This window comes from Larus michahellis, chromosome 7, assembly GCF_964199755.1.
Source record: "Larus michahellis chromosome 7, bLarMic1.1, whole genome shotgun sequence".
In the NCBI taxonomy this organism is placed as follows: domain Eukaryota; kingdom Metazoa; phylum Chordata; class Aves; order Charadriiformes; family Laridae; genus Larus; species Larus michahellis.
The window spans coordinates 56,040,993-56,055,962 of record NC_133902.1 but is presented as its reverse complement, the minus strand read 5'-3'; the positions used below and the strand labels follow the sequence as shown (position 1 = coordinate 56,055,962).

Here is a 14,970-nt window from a genome sequence, read left to right as displayed (position 1 = left end):
AACAGAAATAATCTGGCTTAACTCTAAAAGATTTTATTATTATTATTATTATTATTTTCTTCTGCCTTTCCTACTAAGCTCCTCTGCAAAACAGCTAGAAATTTTCATTTTCAAAACATTAGTACAGCAAATTGCCATCTTTCTGTGCACGGCGTTCTCTATGTACTCATCATCTGAATGATTCCGGATCACTCTCTGGCAGCGTGAGTCACAGCATGCCCTCATGCCTGCCTCTTTTTCAATTATATCTAAGAGGAAGACTGCTGGAGACCCATTTTTTCATCTTGCACAGGACCCCAAAAGTGCCAGATCTCATTTCAATATAATATTATGACAGTATGATAAAATGGATGTTAACAGGACACTGACTAATATGATCCGTAGAGAAATGATAGAACAATACAATATCAAGCAGATTGTATTACTGATGTGCATTTTATGGACACAAAATTCCCTTTATAAACAGGGTCCTAAGATTTAATCCTTATATCCTATGATCCTAGTTAGTGCTTTAAGATATTCTGCAGCAGTACTGCAGTTTTGCATTCTTAACTGAAATACATGTATTTTATTTTATCATAGGGCCACCTATATCGCTCCCAATTTACTAATGAAACTTGGCATTCAAATGACTCGTCAGCATGTACGGCAAAGCATAAAAATAGATTAATGTGGCATACGTTTCTTTACCCATAAAAACGCACCTCCATATAATCTCAGTGCTGTCTTATTCAACAAAAAGTATGTCATTTCTTTCCCCTAGCAGGTTGAGTTAAAAATGAGCTAAATGTGTGAGAAAGCCATTACTGCACTAATGAAAAGCTCGATACTGTTTGAATTTTTCATCACGGGATATTTGTTCTGTAGCACACAGCACTAATATTTACTGTCACCGGTACAGTATGCACGGTAATTAAGTTACAGTCATCAGCGTGGTGGATGTTAAGCAAAGATGTTCCTGCGCGAGCTTGGACCTCTCTCACAGATATTTCACATGAAACAGTCCTTCAAGCATTTCTAGGTTTGATGAAGTGGTGGGGAGAGAAAAAGGGTGAAAAAGATTTTAGCGTCTGATGTAACCTCTGCATCTGCCTCTCTTTGTCCCTCTATAACCAGAAGGCTGGTAAAAGCCATAGAATCATAGAATGTGTTGGGTTGGAAGGGATCTCTAAAGGCCATCTAGTCCAACCCCCCTGCAGTCAGCAGGGACATCTTCAACTAGATCAGGTTGCTCAGAGCCTCATCAAGCCCGGCCTTGAATGTCTCCAGGGATGGGGCCTCCACCACCTCTCTGGGCAACCTGGGCCAGTGTCTCACCACCCTCAGTGTAAAGAACTTCTTCCTAATGTCTAATCTAACCCTGCCCTGCTCTAGTTTAAAGCCATTGCCCCTCGTCCTATGGCTACGTGCCCTCACAAACAGCCCCTCCCCAGCTTCCTTGTAGCCTCCTTCAGGTACTGGAAGGCCGCTATAAGGTCTCCCTGGAGCCTTCTCTTCTCCAGGCTGAACACCCCCAACTCTCTCAGCCTGTCTTTGTAGGAGAGGTGCTCCAGCCCTCTGATCATCTCCGTGGCCTCCTCTGGACCCTCTCCAACAGGTCCATCTCAGGTCCTTGCTGACTAATTGGTGACCCTGTGAGGGAAATCAGTGCCACTGTGACTGCTCTTACCTCTAGAAGATGGACTGAGGTTACAAAACAACACTTTAGCCAAAGTCATTATCCTCGTTCAGAACATGGACAGTGATCTCGCCTGCCTCATCCGTGGCGGCAGGATGGTGCTGAGGGTGCTCTTGTTTGTTCAACTTGCAGCTCAACAAGACGACAGGGTGGCCGGCTACCTCTCTCTCTCCTTCCTCTTCCCTTGTTAATAACTTCAGAAGGGTCTTATGTGAAATTCATAAAATAAACTTAGGAACAGATGCGATTCTGGCTATGGTAACATATTTCCCGCCGTTGTCCATACAGGAGATCCATACAGGGCCAGAGTGTGATCTCCAAGGGCAAGACTGGCTTTTTCATCAAACTCCATTCTAACATTTTCAGGAGACTCCTTTCCATAAGCACAGTCTCTTTGGAGGGCACCAGAAAATCTGGAATGTGCCAAATATCCCGAGTGATCCAGCTTTTTCCTGCCAAGCTGCCTATCCATTTTGACAGTGTCCTCCCATGCTCCCTTTCCCCCCACCACTTAGTGACACAGGCCACATCTGGGCTCTTTTTGACACAACCTGGCTGTGGGTTCCCGGAGATAATTGTCAGACACATCTGCTACTTTGTACATGTACCTGTGTTTTGACAACTAGGCATGGAATATGCTTACTTAAGTAAATCACAGACGTGTTCAGAGCTGTCTGTACCTTCTGAACCTCTGGCACATTTATGGTCTGATGAACTTCTGACAAATCCCACAACTTCTCCATCATTAGGTGAGCACAGAAAGTCCCGAGACCTGACTGTGAGGCGTCTGTCACCCGCGCTACTGGAGTCAGTGAGTCCAAAAGGAGCAGTTTCTGATAGCAGAAGATTTGTCCCCCCCACCGCATTATGCTTGGCAAGTGGCCTGAGACAGATGCACGCTTGCTTCTTAATTAGATAGATTTTTTTTTTTTTTTCTTTCTATGCAGTAAGTTCTCCTGGTCGCTTCCACAGGAGAGCGGCCATAGGAAAGGCAAGAAGCACAACTTGTGACCCCGGTAGCCTTGCAAAGTGCACTTGAATTAAGGCAGAAAAAAGCATCCCAACCTTATATGAGTGATAAATTCCTTCTGCGCTTGGGCACATTTGGGGTCAATTGTTCGAAATCTTTTATGAGTGAATCCCCAACTGTACAGATAAGAAAGGGATTAAAAAAAGGGGTTTGGGTTTCACAAGGTAAAATCTAAGGTCTGGCTGTGTAGAAACCGTTTGGGATATGAAGCAATTAAAGCCTTATGTGAGTAAATAGGAATTTCTGCATCCTGGAAAGGTTTTTTAGGTAGTTTTTTTTAGACACCTATTCTCTGTAGAAAAGACCCTATTTGTACAGGTAGGCTATCCAAAAAACAAAGCATAAGTGTTGTTCCATAATAACACAGGTCATATACATTGGCAGAAAACGGAAAGGGAAATTTCCTTTAGGTTCTTTCTACCTGAATACATCCCACATCCCTGCTTCCTTAAAGCCATTTAGGATGTTTTTTGAGAAACTAGTTTACTGAGGACCTAGGAAGAGTATTGCCAGAGAGGTTCAGATTACCTGAAGTACAGGCTATGTGTTAGGAAAAATGACATCGTGTCAAAGAGAGTGGAAAATCAGGGTAAACGGCCTCTGGAAGATTACCCTTCCCTGGACCTAGTAACTTGATATGGGAGAAGCCTGAGGGTCTGGACACATGCTCAGGTGGAAGGTATCTAAAGGAGCAGAGACACATCGCTCTCCTCTATCCATTGCTGGGACTTCTACTTGACAGAGAAAAACTGGCTTAGATTAGGAAAAAAAATAGTGTTCTGTGGCAGTAGCTGCTGTGTTTCTTCCTAGAAAATGGAAAGAGACGCCTCTGTCCTCCCTCTCGATCTTTCTTATGCCCTGTCCTCCAGCAATCACAGAGAATGAGTAACTCGTAACATCCCACATCTTTTCCATCAATGCTTCTGCTGAATCTGCCTAAGCCGCTTAAAAGGCTCAAATTTTAATGTATTATCTGGATCTACTGGGGTCCAGGACTGACTCTTGAGGGCTGGTGAGTCTTTGACCCTGTGCTGGCGGCGTCCCGATGGCAGAATAGCACCGAGGGCAGGAGAACGTGAACCCACAAAATGCGCCAGGTCTCAGTTCATCTTCTTGTGTTTCAGGGAGGATGTTGAATTGTCCAGTCAAGGAAATGTTTTGATTTCCAAACCCATTCTTCTTTTTTTTTTTTTTTCCACTTTGTTTTGGGAAATGAGAAAAATATATAAAAGCAAGTTATTAATAAAACATCTATTATGCCCATGGGACAGAGGTCCTTCCGTATTGTTCAGATGGCATGTTTATTGTTGACATCTCTCTTTTCTCTGAGTATGCACAGAACCCTGAAATCCTTTTACATTTTTAATAAGATTATTTCTTTTTTCAATCTAGTGCAAGAAAACCGCATCTGCAATATGCATAATACTCTCAAAAACTGCAGCATCAGAGGGAAAGCATTGCCAGTGTTTTTGGCTATCTACACTTCAAAGAGACACGACGTGAAAAAGAATAGTACTAGAGTTCTCAAGAAGGTGCTTGTATTTTGCATCTTAGGGCATGTTTGTTTAAGGTAGCTGCCTTATCTTTCAGCTCTCACATTGGAGGTGAAGCATGTCATCAACACAAAAGGAAATTCGGTTTGCTTTCCAACCGGCAACACTCGGGAAACCTGGAATAACCAATATTATTGTGGTGTTTTGTCTGAACTCGCGTGCCTTACGGAGCGGGGTGATCATCAGCTCTACATTCCTGCAGCGTTGCGTGGCCCACGTCTGTGCAGTATCGGTGAAATTGCGTTTGCCTCACAGATAGATGTGGATGGGGATGTCAAACTGAAAAACAAATGTCTGTACAGCATCACCTATGTGCTTCATCTTCAGCCTCTGATAACGCAATCTCATAATGCAGCTGTCTTGAGGGAGCTGATTCACAGGGTAGGATCCTAGCCCGTCTTCTGGTAGATCCCAGATTCATGTCCCCGTGCTGATGTAGGCTTCCTTTTAATTTTGTAGCATCAGAAGGCAAAAGCAGTTCTTCACAAAGACTGCAAGGGGCTCAGAAACTAGGGTGGAAGTGGTCAGGCAGGTACCAGATACCTTTGATCTGCTCCCCACGGCACTTGTTTCCTTCCAGGCTGAATACCTACTGACACAACAGGAAATCTGTGACAACCCAGAACTTTCTGGCTAGTGCCAAGTGGCAAAAGGGGTTAGGTTTTGAAGTTAGAAGACAGGATTTTACCATCCTATCAGCCAGAAAATTGCCATTAACCATCGGCCCTACAGAACTGTGTCCTTTGGAAAAGAGCTACGGTGCACAGAAGTAGATGGTTTTGCTTTGCTAGGCATATACATTGGGTACGCCAGAGGTGGATATAGAGCATAGGGCATACGTGTTGTCATTGCTGTTGTTATACATACAAATATATTATTATTCTTCCCATGAGAAGGCTGAAGCCTCCCTCAATCGCTCCGGCTCCCAGTGCTCTGCAGCTGGGCAGCCCTTTCCCACCCTGCCTTCCCTCCTCCTGCTGACCGCCAGGGTTGTGTGGCTGAAGATGCTGACGCAAACATGGATAGCTGCAAGGCGAGATAGCCACAAGGTAAAAACCTTGTCAGCAGCACCGATATGTTCTCTGTACGGACCAGAAATAGCATTTGATTCCCCAAATTTCCTTGTGAAACTGGTCCATGGGGGCACTAAGGACAATTCAGTTCTTCAGTGCAGAGGAGCAATCAGATAGAAGCAAGCTACTTGATTCTTTTAAGAGCTGAAAAGAGATCAATAATGAAAATATTAAGGCTCCTTTCACCTTGAATACTTAGGGTTTTGGTCAAAAGGGCAGAATAGATACACAGAGCATCCCGTGAAAGACAGAGCAAGTTATAAGAGGTGGGGCAGATCTTCCGTACGAGAGAAGGTTAAATTGATTAAGAGACAAACGAGAGGTGATCTGTTAGTGGTATATAGGAGAGTGAATTGCCCAAAGAGGTCAGTCAGACGATCCTATTTAGCCTTTCCCATAAATCAAGAGCAAGCGGAGTGCTATACAATAATGCTAAAAGCTAATGAATTTAAAAGTGATACAAGTAAAATATTTTCCTACATGGTGCATAATTAACCTGGGAAATTAATCAGATACCATTAAGACAAAGAGCCTAGCAGGATTAAAAATGGATAATAAGTGACAGAAACTACGTAAAGACAGAAGTGTATACAGGGTGTTCAGCCATTTACTTAAAACCATTCCGCTGCCTGGGGTTGCAAAGAAACATCCCCTGCGGGAAAGCTGGATTTGACCATTGGGCTGCTTCTACCTTTTCCATGGCAGCGGGTAGGCTGGAGGCTGGGCAAGGGACCCATCAAAACGTTTTCAATGTGGTCGCTCGCATTTTCCAGGGCAGAGGGAACGCATCCACCTACGCAAAATCACAACCAGAAAACGCTCAAAAAAACTTCCGAGCGGCTGCTTTGAAAGCTTCTGAGCTTCAAGACAACATAGACATCACCAGTGGGAAGATAGTTGTTGCTTTTGTCTTCCAGACACATGGCCAAGAAACGTATGGATAGGAGCTGAGCACAGGAGTCGTATTTTGACACAGGCGGAGCAGAGTCATGTGAAATTTATGAGTCTGCCTTTTATTAACTGAAATGTGCTCTAAAATGGCTCTAAAATGGTGGTGTTTTGTGGGTAATTAATTGGCATGCATTCTGAGCGTGCAGTGTTTTATGGTCCCTCTTAAACTTATTAAACAAAGCTGTCAGCTTCTGCTGAAGGTGTAAGGTGTCGCCCCAGGTTTTACAGCTCGTGTGAAGCTTTCTGGAGGTGCGCGGACAGGCTGCTTTGCCGAGTGACGGCGGGTTTCGGCTGCTTCTGAAGTATTTCTGAGGGTTTTAAGAGTCAGCTTTGGAAAGCCAGCAAACTTCACCACGATTCAGAGTTTGGAAGGCAAATTTCTACCTGTTTCTGTTCCCTCTGAAGCTGCCCTGTCCTGGGGCTGCAGGTAGGAGCGGGGCTGAGTGCCTGCACCAACCCAAATACCGGATTATAGGGGTGAATTCAGAGGAAGCAAAGGTGTAGACCATGAAGTTTAAGCAAAAAAGAAAAAAAAAATGGAGATGAATAAAACGAGCACTGAAAAGCGATGTTGTCTTTTGGAACGGCTGGCTCTGTGCCTCAGTTTCTCCCACCGCAGTGCTATTGCATCCCCTAGTATCAGTCTTGAGTTTTGAGTGCAGGTCTCTGTCACTCCAGTGTATGTTTTGCATGAAAAACAGAAGTGATGACTCGTGTCCTGTATCCAGCGTGCAACCAGATCTTTGTAACGAGGATCTATAAAGCAAAATGGCCATTAATTCTCATAGCATTCCAGGTATGTTTGGAAGCGCGCAATTGCTGAGTCTAAAAATAGCATGCGGCATGGTAAAGTATATTCATTTGCTGTGACAACACACGGTGAATTGGCACAAGGATGACATTCAGCAGCATCCTGCAAACATTCCCTCGGTGAAGCCTACTGACTAACGAGGGCTGTAGCTCTCAAGTAGTGAAGGGTTTGAGGAGTTAGAGACGGCCGTTAGAGACGGCCCGACCTCAGCAGGCCACTTGCTGGAGGTTTTTCCCATGCGTTGCCCTTGGTCCTTATGGAATCATAGAATCGTAGAATGGTTTAGGTCTGAAGGGACCTTAAAGATCACCTAGTTCCAGCCCCCCTACCCTGGGCAGGGACACCTCCCACCAGCCCAGGTTGCTCCAAGCCCCGTCCAGCCTGGCCTTGAACCCCTCCAGGGATGGGACAGCCACAGCTTCTCTGGGCAACCTGTTCCAGTGTCTCACCACGCTCGTAGTGAGCAATTTCTTCATGATATCTAATCTAAATCTCCCCTCTTCCAGTTTGAAGCCATTATCCCTCATCCTATCACTACGTGTCCTTGTAAAAAGTGCCTCTCCAGCTTTCCTGTAGGCCCCTTCAGATACTAGAAGGGGCTATAAGGTGTCCCCGGAGCCTTCTCTCCTCCAGGCTGAACAACCTTAGGGAAGGTGGGTTTTTTTTTTAATATGAAGTGAGTTATAGAAGTTTCTTATGTTCTGCAAAACAGGCATTGCCCTGGGCAATTTTTGCATCCTGCAAAAATCAGGACTTGTGATTGAGACCTGCTTCTGTGATTATGCTCAGCTTCCTTATGCTCCACGTGTCCTTCTGAAGCAGGAATGCCACGCAGGGGAACCTGCTGTGCCGTGATAATATGTGCATTCCCCGAGGCTAGTCTTTCAGCCTCTTCTGAGAATTAGCCATGCAAAATCTATAGACTGCCTGATTAGAGTGGTGATTGTGGTCCCAACTCACTTTTCCAGCTTTCTTCCAAACTCTACCCACGGCCTATATACTACGTAGTAATTGATTACCTGGACTCCTTGAGTGCCTTGGTCTGGATGGCAGTCTTTGGCTCTGTTGCAACATTACCTGCACTGTAGCTGTCCTAGTAGAGAATTAAAGAACTATTAAAATGCTTGTTGCTCTTAATATATAGATGTAAATAAAAAGAGGGATGAAAACTTGTTCAGGGCAGTTTACATGGACACTTTGAGCCATAGTTCATTCAGCAAGTCTGTCTTTCTCATCGTTCGCTCAGAAAGTCTATTCTGCAGTTGGATTGCTCGAGTTAAAAACAGACAATTTTTCTTGCAAAAGATTAGGATTCAATAAATTGATTTTTTATTTCAATGAGAAATCTTTCTAGCTGGAAATGCCCTTTTCAGTTCCATGACAGGCTTTCTGATGTCTCCTTTTACTGTAGTAAATCCAGTTACTAGCACAGCTGTCTTTTCACACAAGTTTGAGTAGAAGATACTCCATATAGAGGGAAGATGCAGATAAATGCAGTGATTCTTGGACTTGCTTGTCTTTGCTGCATTCTCAGCCTGCATTTTTTTGGTCATTCACCATTAATAGCAACAGCTCCTTGCTTAAAGTGTCTGTAGTCTTTCTCAAACTGAAGCTGGCTCCTGAAAAAAAAGGTCTTCTGCAAATCTGATTTTGACTCACTAAAAATTTAGGGAGCAAAGTTAGAGCAAAACTTCTGCCAAGTCATAGCAAATATTCTTGTAAGTAACAATGGGAGGAGCAATATGGCGGTGATACAGGCATAGTGGATTGCTCACGCTGGATGGAGACCAAGCTTCTGAGATTTAGAAATGTATGTGTCCAGACACAAAAGAGTCTGCTGGAGCCCTGGGCTGTCAACTTAGTTAACAGAGAGCAAACTACCTGAGCAGGAGGAAAAAGAAACACCACTGCAGTTCAGACTTGCAAATAATTTTCGGGTTTTCACTCTTACCATCTTTTGTCCGGCTGCTTTCCGCCCCCAGGGGCTGATGGCAGGAGCTGTGAGGTTCTCTCTTTGAATAACAACTGAGTAATTTTTCTCACCGAATTCACGTAGTTGTTAAAGGGGACAGGGAGAAGACTGGTCTCCTGGGGAAGGGAGCAGCTCGGCAGCAAGGCATGGTTATTCCTTTCTGTTGTCAGGATGAGGAAGGATAGACATTTGCTATACGCCCCGGGAGATGTGTATGCTCCTCCGATGAGACCCAGTTGCGTCCCCCCCGAACTGGCTGCCCACGTATCAGGCTTCTATCTTTCACAATGCATTTTGTAGAGAAGTCAGCACATTTGTAGAGAATGCATGTAAGGTACCCTTCTAAACCGAAGAAAGGCTTTTGTGTCCAAAAGTTTGCTTGATTTTTTTCCCCTCCGCCCTCCACCCCCCCCCAAACAACCAGTTGATCTTAAGAAAGATACGGTTTCATTTCATAAGCCTTGTCTTGCTTATAAAAACAAGAAAAGAGGAGTCTCCATGCTCCAAAGAAAGCTTAACAGAAGATTAATTAATTAATTAAGAATCTTTTCTTCTGAGTGCAACAGGATCCAAGTAACAAGCGAACTTTTCATTTCCAGTAATAGCAGAAATTACTTCAATAGCATGATTGTGAGCACCCGTGGGGCCATAATGTGAATGGTCTTTATTAAGGAATAGACTGAACTTCTGACTATCTTTCTTCCAGTCATTTCCACAGGCTATAAACAGCGCCTGGTTTGTTGCTATTAAAGAGTCTAAAGACGACGATGCTGAAAAGCATTACTGTTTAAGTACTCATGGCTTGACATTAACATGAAAAATATTTTCTTGAAAGTAAGGTGAATTTGGGTTCTCCAGGACGTTATAGTTTTGTTCACAAATGACTATGTTGAACGTTCGTGATACGGGAAAGATGTTTATTTGTTTCTGTGTTTTTAATTTTAATTACTGGTCACTACCCCTCTGTTTTGCTTGATTTTTCAGACACGTATAAAGTCAGAAAACATCTTGGGGCCAATTTTTATGTTTTCTTGGTGTTGTTTTCTGCCTGTGTTAGGACCTGATGAAAGAGTCTGGTCTTAGTTAATGATCAAGCCTCGTTATATGTTTGTTCCCATAAATGACTGCTCTGAGGAGCAACCTTTCCTGAATAACATGGTATTTTGCAAAATGATGCTAAGTGAAAACTGAAGTAATCCATGATCTGCTGAGGTGATATTGAAGACATATCTCTCTAGCACAGCAGACCTATGCATTAATCCTATGTTTTGGGGTCTTTAATTGCTTTAAATATTTGCTTCTAGATCTGTGTTTCACACATCTTATTTACATGGTTTATTTTTCGTTTTATGAACAAATCGATAACCAGACAGACTCTTTACCACACTGGATTAGTTTTATTTATTCTCTTTGAACTTGATTAAAAAGCTGTCAAACATAAGTCTACATTTTATCAGCAGAATACTTGTACAAAACAGGGTAGGAGATGTGTATAGCTGGAAACATACATTTCAAAATGAAACAATATTTGATATATTCTAGACAGTTACCCTTTTGTTTATCCATGACAACTGAAACTAACCGTCAAATGCATAAATTGATTCAAGTCTAGCCAAGTAATCCTAAGGGCATATGAAAAGGCTTTTTTTTTAAAGTTCTTTCTAGATGAATTTAATGTAGTTCACCAATAAAGCATCCTCAGGAGCACAATACAAATGCTACAGAACACGAGATAGCTGGGGAAAGCAGGCAGATGTACAGTGTGATGAAGAATCAAAATGGATGTTACATTAAAATGAGCAGTCGTGCAATGTCTTCATTTCATGTACTGCGCTTAAGTGAAAATGCCAAAGTTCCAATTTTGTTTTTATTTTTTTTTAGGCACTGTTATGCAAATAGTGACATTCTGATGGTGGTGGTGGTTTTTTTTTTTTATTTATTTGTTTAAAAATATTAAATGTAATCTTTTTTCGAACTCTCAGGGTAGGAAAACTGATTATTCATCATGTCTTTAACTTTCAATATGTATCAAAGAGAGAGGTAAATTATAGTCAGATTAGCTACAAATGATCTGGTATCACTGTTTTAATTCATTGCCTTCAATATACATATTTTAATCCGTTTTCCACAAATCTCCTCAATTACTATTTGTCTTTCTGTGCCATTGCATATGTTGGTAAACAGCATTTTCTATGGTCTTTGGCCATATGCTGTATGCTCAGCTTGCAAAAAAAAATGACACTTGGAGTGCTAGCATAATGAAACTCTCAAAGGGTTAATGCAGAATACATATAGGCAAATGTTGACAATATTTTTTATTCCAATGTTTGAAAATTAAACACAAAATCATCATTAAGTTTTCACAAAATGAGGCATCTGTCACTTGAAAGAAAAAGAAATATTTCAGAAATATGTTTACAGAAATGTAAAAATATTAGACATCAAGACAGATGTGAACGTTTTCAATAACAGGCCCTGTCTGTCAGTCTTCCTCAGAGCCGAAGATCTTGCTGTACTCACTCAACATAAGTTCAACTATCTGATTTTGGTACAGCATGTGGACTGCCATGTTCCCTGTCTCCTTTTCAGGTCTAAGGAGTGTTGGTCCAAACACAATTCCTAAGCTTTGTGTTGACATAAGATTCACGGATTCCTTGGCTGCTATCCTGTTGACGAAAGGAAAGAATTGGTTAAAAAAAAGAGGGATGTCAAAGGAGTCGCTGTTGCATTTGAAGTACATAGAGGCACTTTTTACTGATTCTCCTAACAGGGGTGTTTGTTTGGTGAAGTCATCAAAAAGAAAGACAAGAGGGAGGGAAAAGAACTGCCAACCTGACAAATGAGGAAAGGAGAGTCAGCCCCAGACGGCAAGATGTGTGTGGGGTGGAGGTCTAGAGCCCCGTTTACAATACTCTTGTATCAGGGCACAGTTATATCTGGTGAAATGAGCATTAGTTGGTACGTGTGCAATAATTTCTGAGCTCATACATTTAGATACCAAAAATCAGGATTGCTCTTTATGCTAAGGGAATTAAGCACTTTTGGCGTCAACAGTTTTGGCGGCTCCAGGGAGAAGCTTCCCTGCTTCTCCTAACATAGTCTCCAGCACTGAAAGAGTTGGGGAAACAAAAAAAGCCCCTTAATATAGAGCTCATATGAAACACATTCCTTCTGCTAATTTAAATCCAATAAAGTTAGTATGGTCTGAAATGGATTGTGAAATTTATATAACTAAAGACTTTTGCATGCCTTATCCTGACACAAAGTTTCTTGAAAGACGCTGAGACCACATACCTTAATGAGATGACTTAGAAAATAATGGTAAGGATTATAACCTTTGATATCTTTATTACCCGCAAAATTACAAGAGGAGGACTATTATTATTAAAAGTTGATCTTATGTCTGTATTAAGACTTAATATTCTTGTGGAAATGACATTAAGGATGGAGAAGTCTGGTCTAAGAACAATATAGGTTTAATGGATGGAGTTTAGGTAGGCAGTTTCGCATAAATCTCTGCAGCAGTGAGTATGAACTAAGTAGAAATCCATTTCCTTCCACCTTCCAGAATATATAATATATCCTAGGTTGGAAAGACTAGTAAATGAAGATACATATTTTATAAATAAATTACACAGCTCTACCAAGGAATGCGAACTAAAAGTAACTTTAATATGTAAATGTTTGAATTTATGGGTGCTTCCTTAACCTGTTAGTTTTAACTTAAATCTTCCAAGTAGACTGTTGAAGCCAAGTTCTGCTTTTTTTCCCCTCTCACTCATTGTCACTCATTTACCTTTTTAAGATCCAGACAGCAATTTAAAAATCATCATAGTTGTCTCTGTTTTCCCATACTTGTTGCTGAATTTACAGGAAGCTACGCTATAAGCGAAAGCAACTTCATGAGGCATAATGGGTACACTCACTTAAAAAAAGGTTTCTTTCATGTTAGCAGGTGGGTCACACAGCAAAGAGCATCTTCTTGTGGATTTCTGCCAATCTAGTCGTTTACCATGTTTCTTGAACATAAAATCTCATGTTTTTTCCCCATATATAAATAGGAAGCATTACTTAATTCTGCCTCATGCTTGCAACTGTGGTGTCCATTGCACAAAACACTCTCCATATGGCACTGATCAGACTGTCTTAATTATTAGTTTCTTAAAATATAGCATCTTTATTATAAATTAAAAAAAATTAATTATCTTTCCTCTGTGATAATGTTAACATATCATCTCTTCTGTTAGGAGTTCGGAAGGTCTCAAAAGTTGGGATCTTCGTTGCCAAATGACTGTGGGCTTCTGATGGACATCACGCATCTTTACGACAATTAAAAATGTTAGTTACAGGGGTGACAAGGTTGTTTTCCTGCCACTTATGCAGAAGGACATACATTGAGCTTGCATCCTCCCTGTGAGAAGAACTCGATTTACGGTGAGCTTGTTACATGTTAGAAGTTGGAAGACTGATAAAGTATTTGCAGTTAATATCAGCATGGGCAGATACTGATTTACCAGGGGGAAAAGAACATATTCAACGGTTATATCTTGTGTAACTTTAGAGATCATCAATTTAGCATCAGCCATGGCTTTGCAATGTGGTGGTGTTGATGATGGACAGCACTGTGAAGCTGGAGGAGAAACATCTTGCAGGGAGCAGGAGGCAATGGACCATGAATGAGCAGGGTTAGGGTGAAAATAGTGGTGGCAGGGCTCAATTTACTGAAGGGAAAAGAGGGGCCTGACTTCCTTTATCTGTGAAATTTGGAGGAAGATGTTGAGATCTTATGTTTCTGATGTGGACACAGATAATGGAAGATGGAAGGACAACCTCTCTGTCCTTGTTTGCCACCTTTCTGAAGCAGAATAATTCCCCTTGTTTTTCCCGGAGATGCCATCCTGCACGCAAAGTCCTGTTTGAGTCAAGGCATGGCCAGCACATGGTCTGGGGTCACTCGGCTCTCAGGAGGTGAGGGTATGGCATAAAGCAAGGGAGGATGTGCATGGTGTGCACTGGCGATGGAGAGGAACCGGCTGTCTGTTGGGTTCATCGATATAGAGCGTGGCACTAAGACCATCTGTGTAGATTTGGGGCCCCTAAGCTTAAGTCTAGTATAATAATTCTTGTATTGATAAAATCTCTTGGAAATTCCTAATATTTTCTATCTATTCATGCCGTCGTACTTGTTGTGATGACCGTAATAACAAAAAACTATAAACCAAGCCAACTTGGAAACACGGAAAGTCTGAGTAGTTAAATAATCTCTGGTAAAATACAGCTATTGCAGGGAAAGAAGAAAGGAATTCAGTCCAGCCTGACTAAAAGGATTACAAGTTTAGGACCTTATGCCTTTTTAAATTACAAATATTTACCAATGAAATTCTATAACTACTATTTTTTTCATCTGTCCGCAAAAGAAAAAGTCAAAGAAAACCAAAAACAAATATGCACAATTTAAGCTGCTACTGTAGCTGGGAAGTGAAATTGAGATGTTAAAAGAGAAAATCCCTAAAAAATGGGCAGGAATTCCTTTTTTTTTGGCAAGAAAAAGAACAGAAAGAGTGATACACCATTTACAACATAAAAAGGGAAAGGAAATGCCAGAACTACTTTTTGTCGGGCCCAAATGAAAGGAGCAATGATACATCAATTTAAGATTATTTCAGGAACAATCTATAATCCGGTGCCACAGATGCTGGAACCATATCAAGAAATTGTTGGGTGTTATGCTGTGCAAGGTTTTATTCCCCCCCCCGCCAAATAAGTGAGCTTCAAGAATGGCTTCGGTCCTTTAAGATCACGAGTTAGGAGATATGCAGAAAATACAGTTCTCATTATTAATAGTAATGAAATTAATGATGTATTAAAACAGCAGAAGTGTCTGATAGGAGGGCTCCGGTGT

General features: G+C 41.7%; 1 protein-coding gene across 1 annotated transcript in view; it reads right to left on the bottom strand.

Moving 5' to 3' along the window:
* Positions 1-10,451: 10,451 nt before the first annotated feature.
* Positions 10,452-14,970, bottom strand: part of ARHGAP15 (Rho GTPase activating protein 15) — a 339,350-nt gene continuing 334,831 nt past the window's right edge. The window contains exon 15 of the mRNA XM_074594484.1: positions 10,452-11,734. Coding sequence (XP_074450585.1) covers positions 11,551-11,734 — 184 coding nt within the window. The 3' untranslated portion in view covers positions 10,452-11,550. The remainder of the gene's footprint in view (positions 11,735-14,970) is intronic.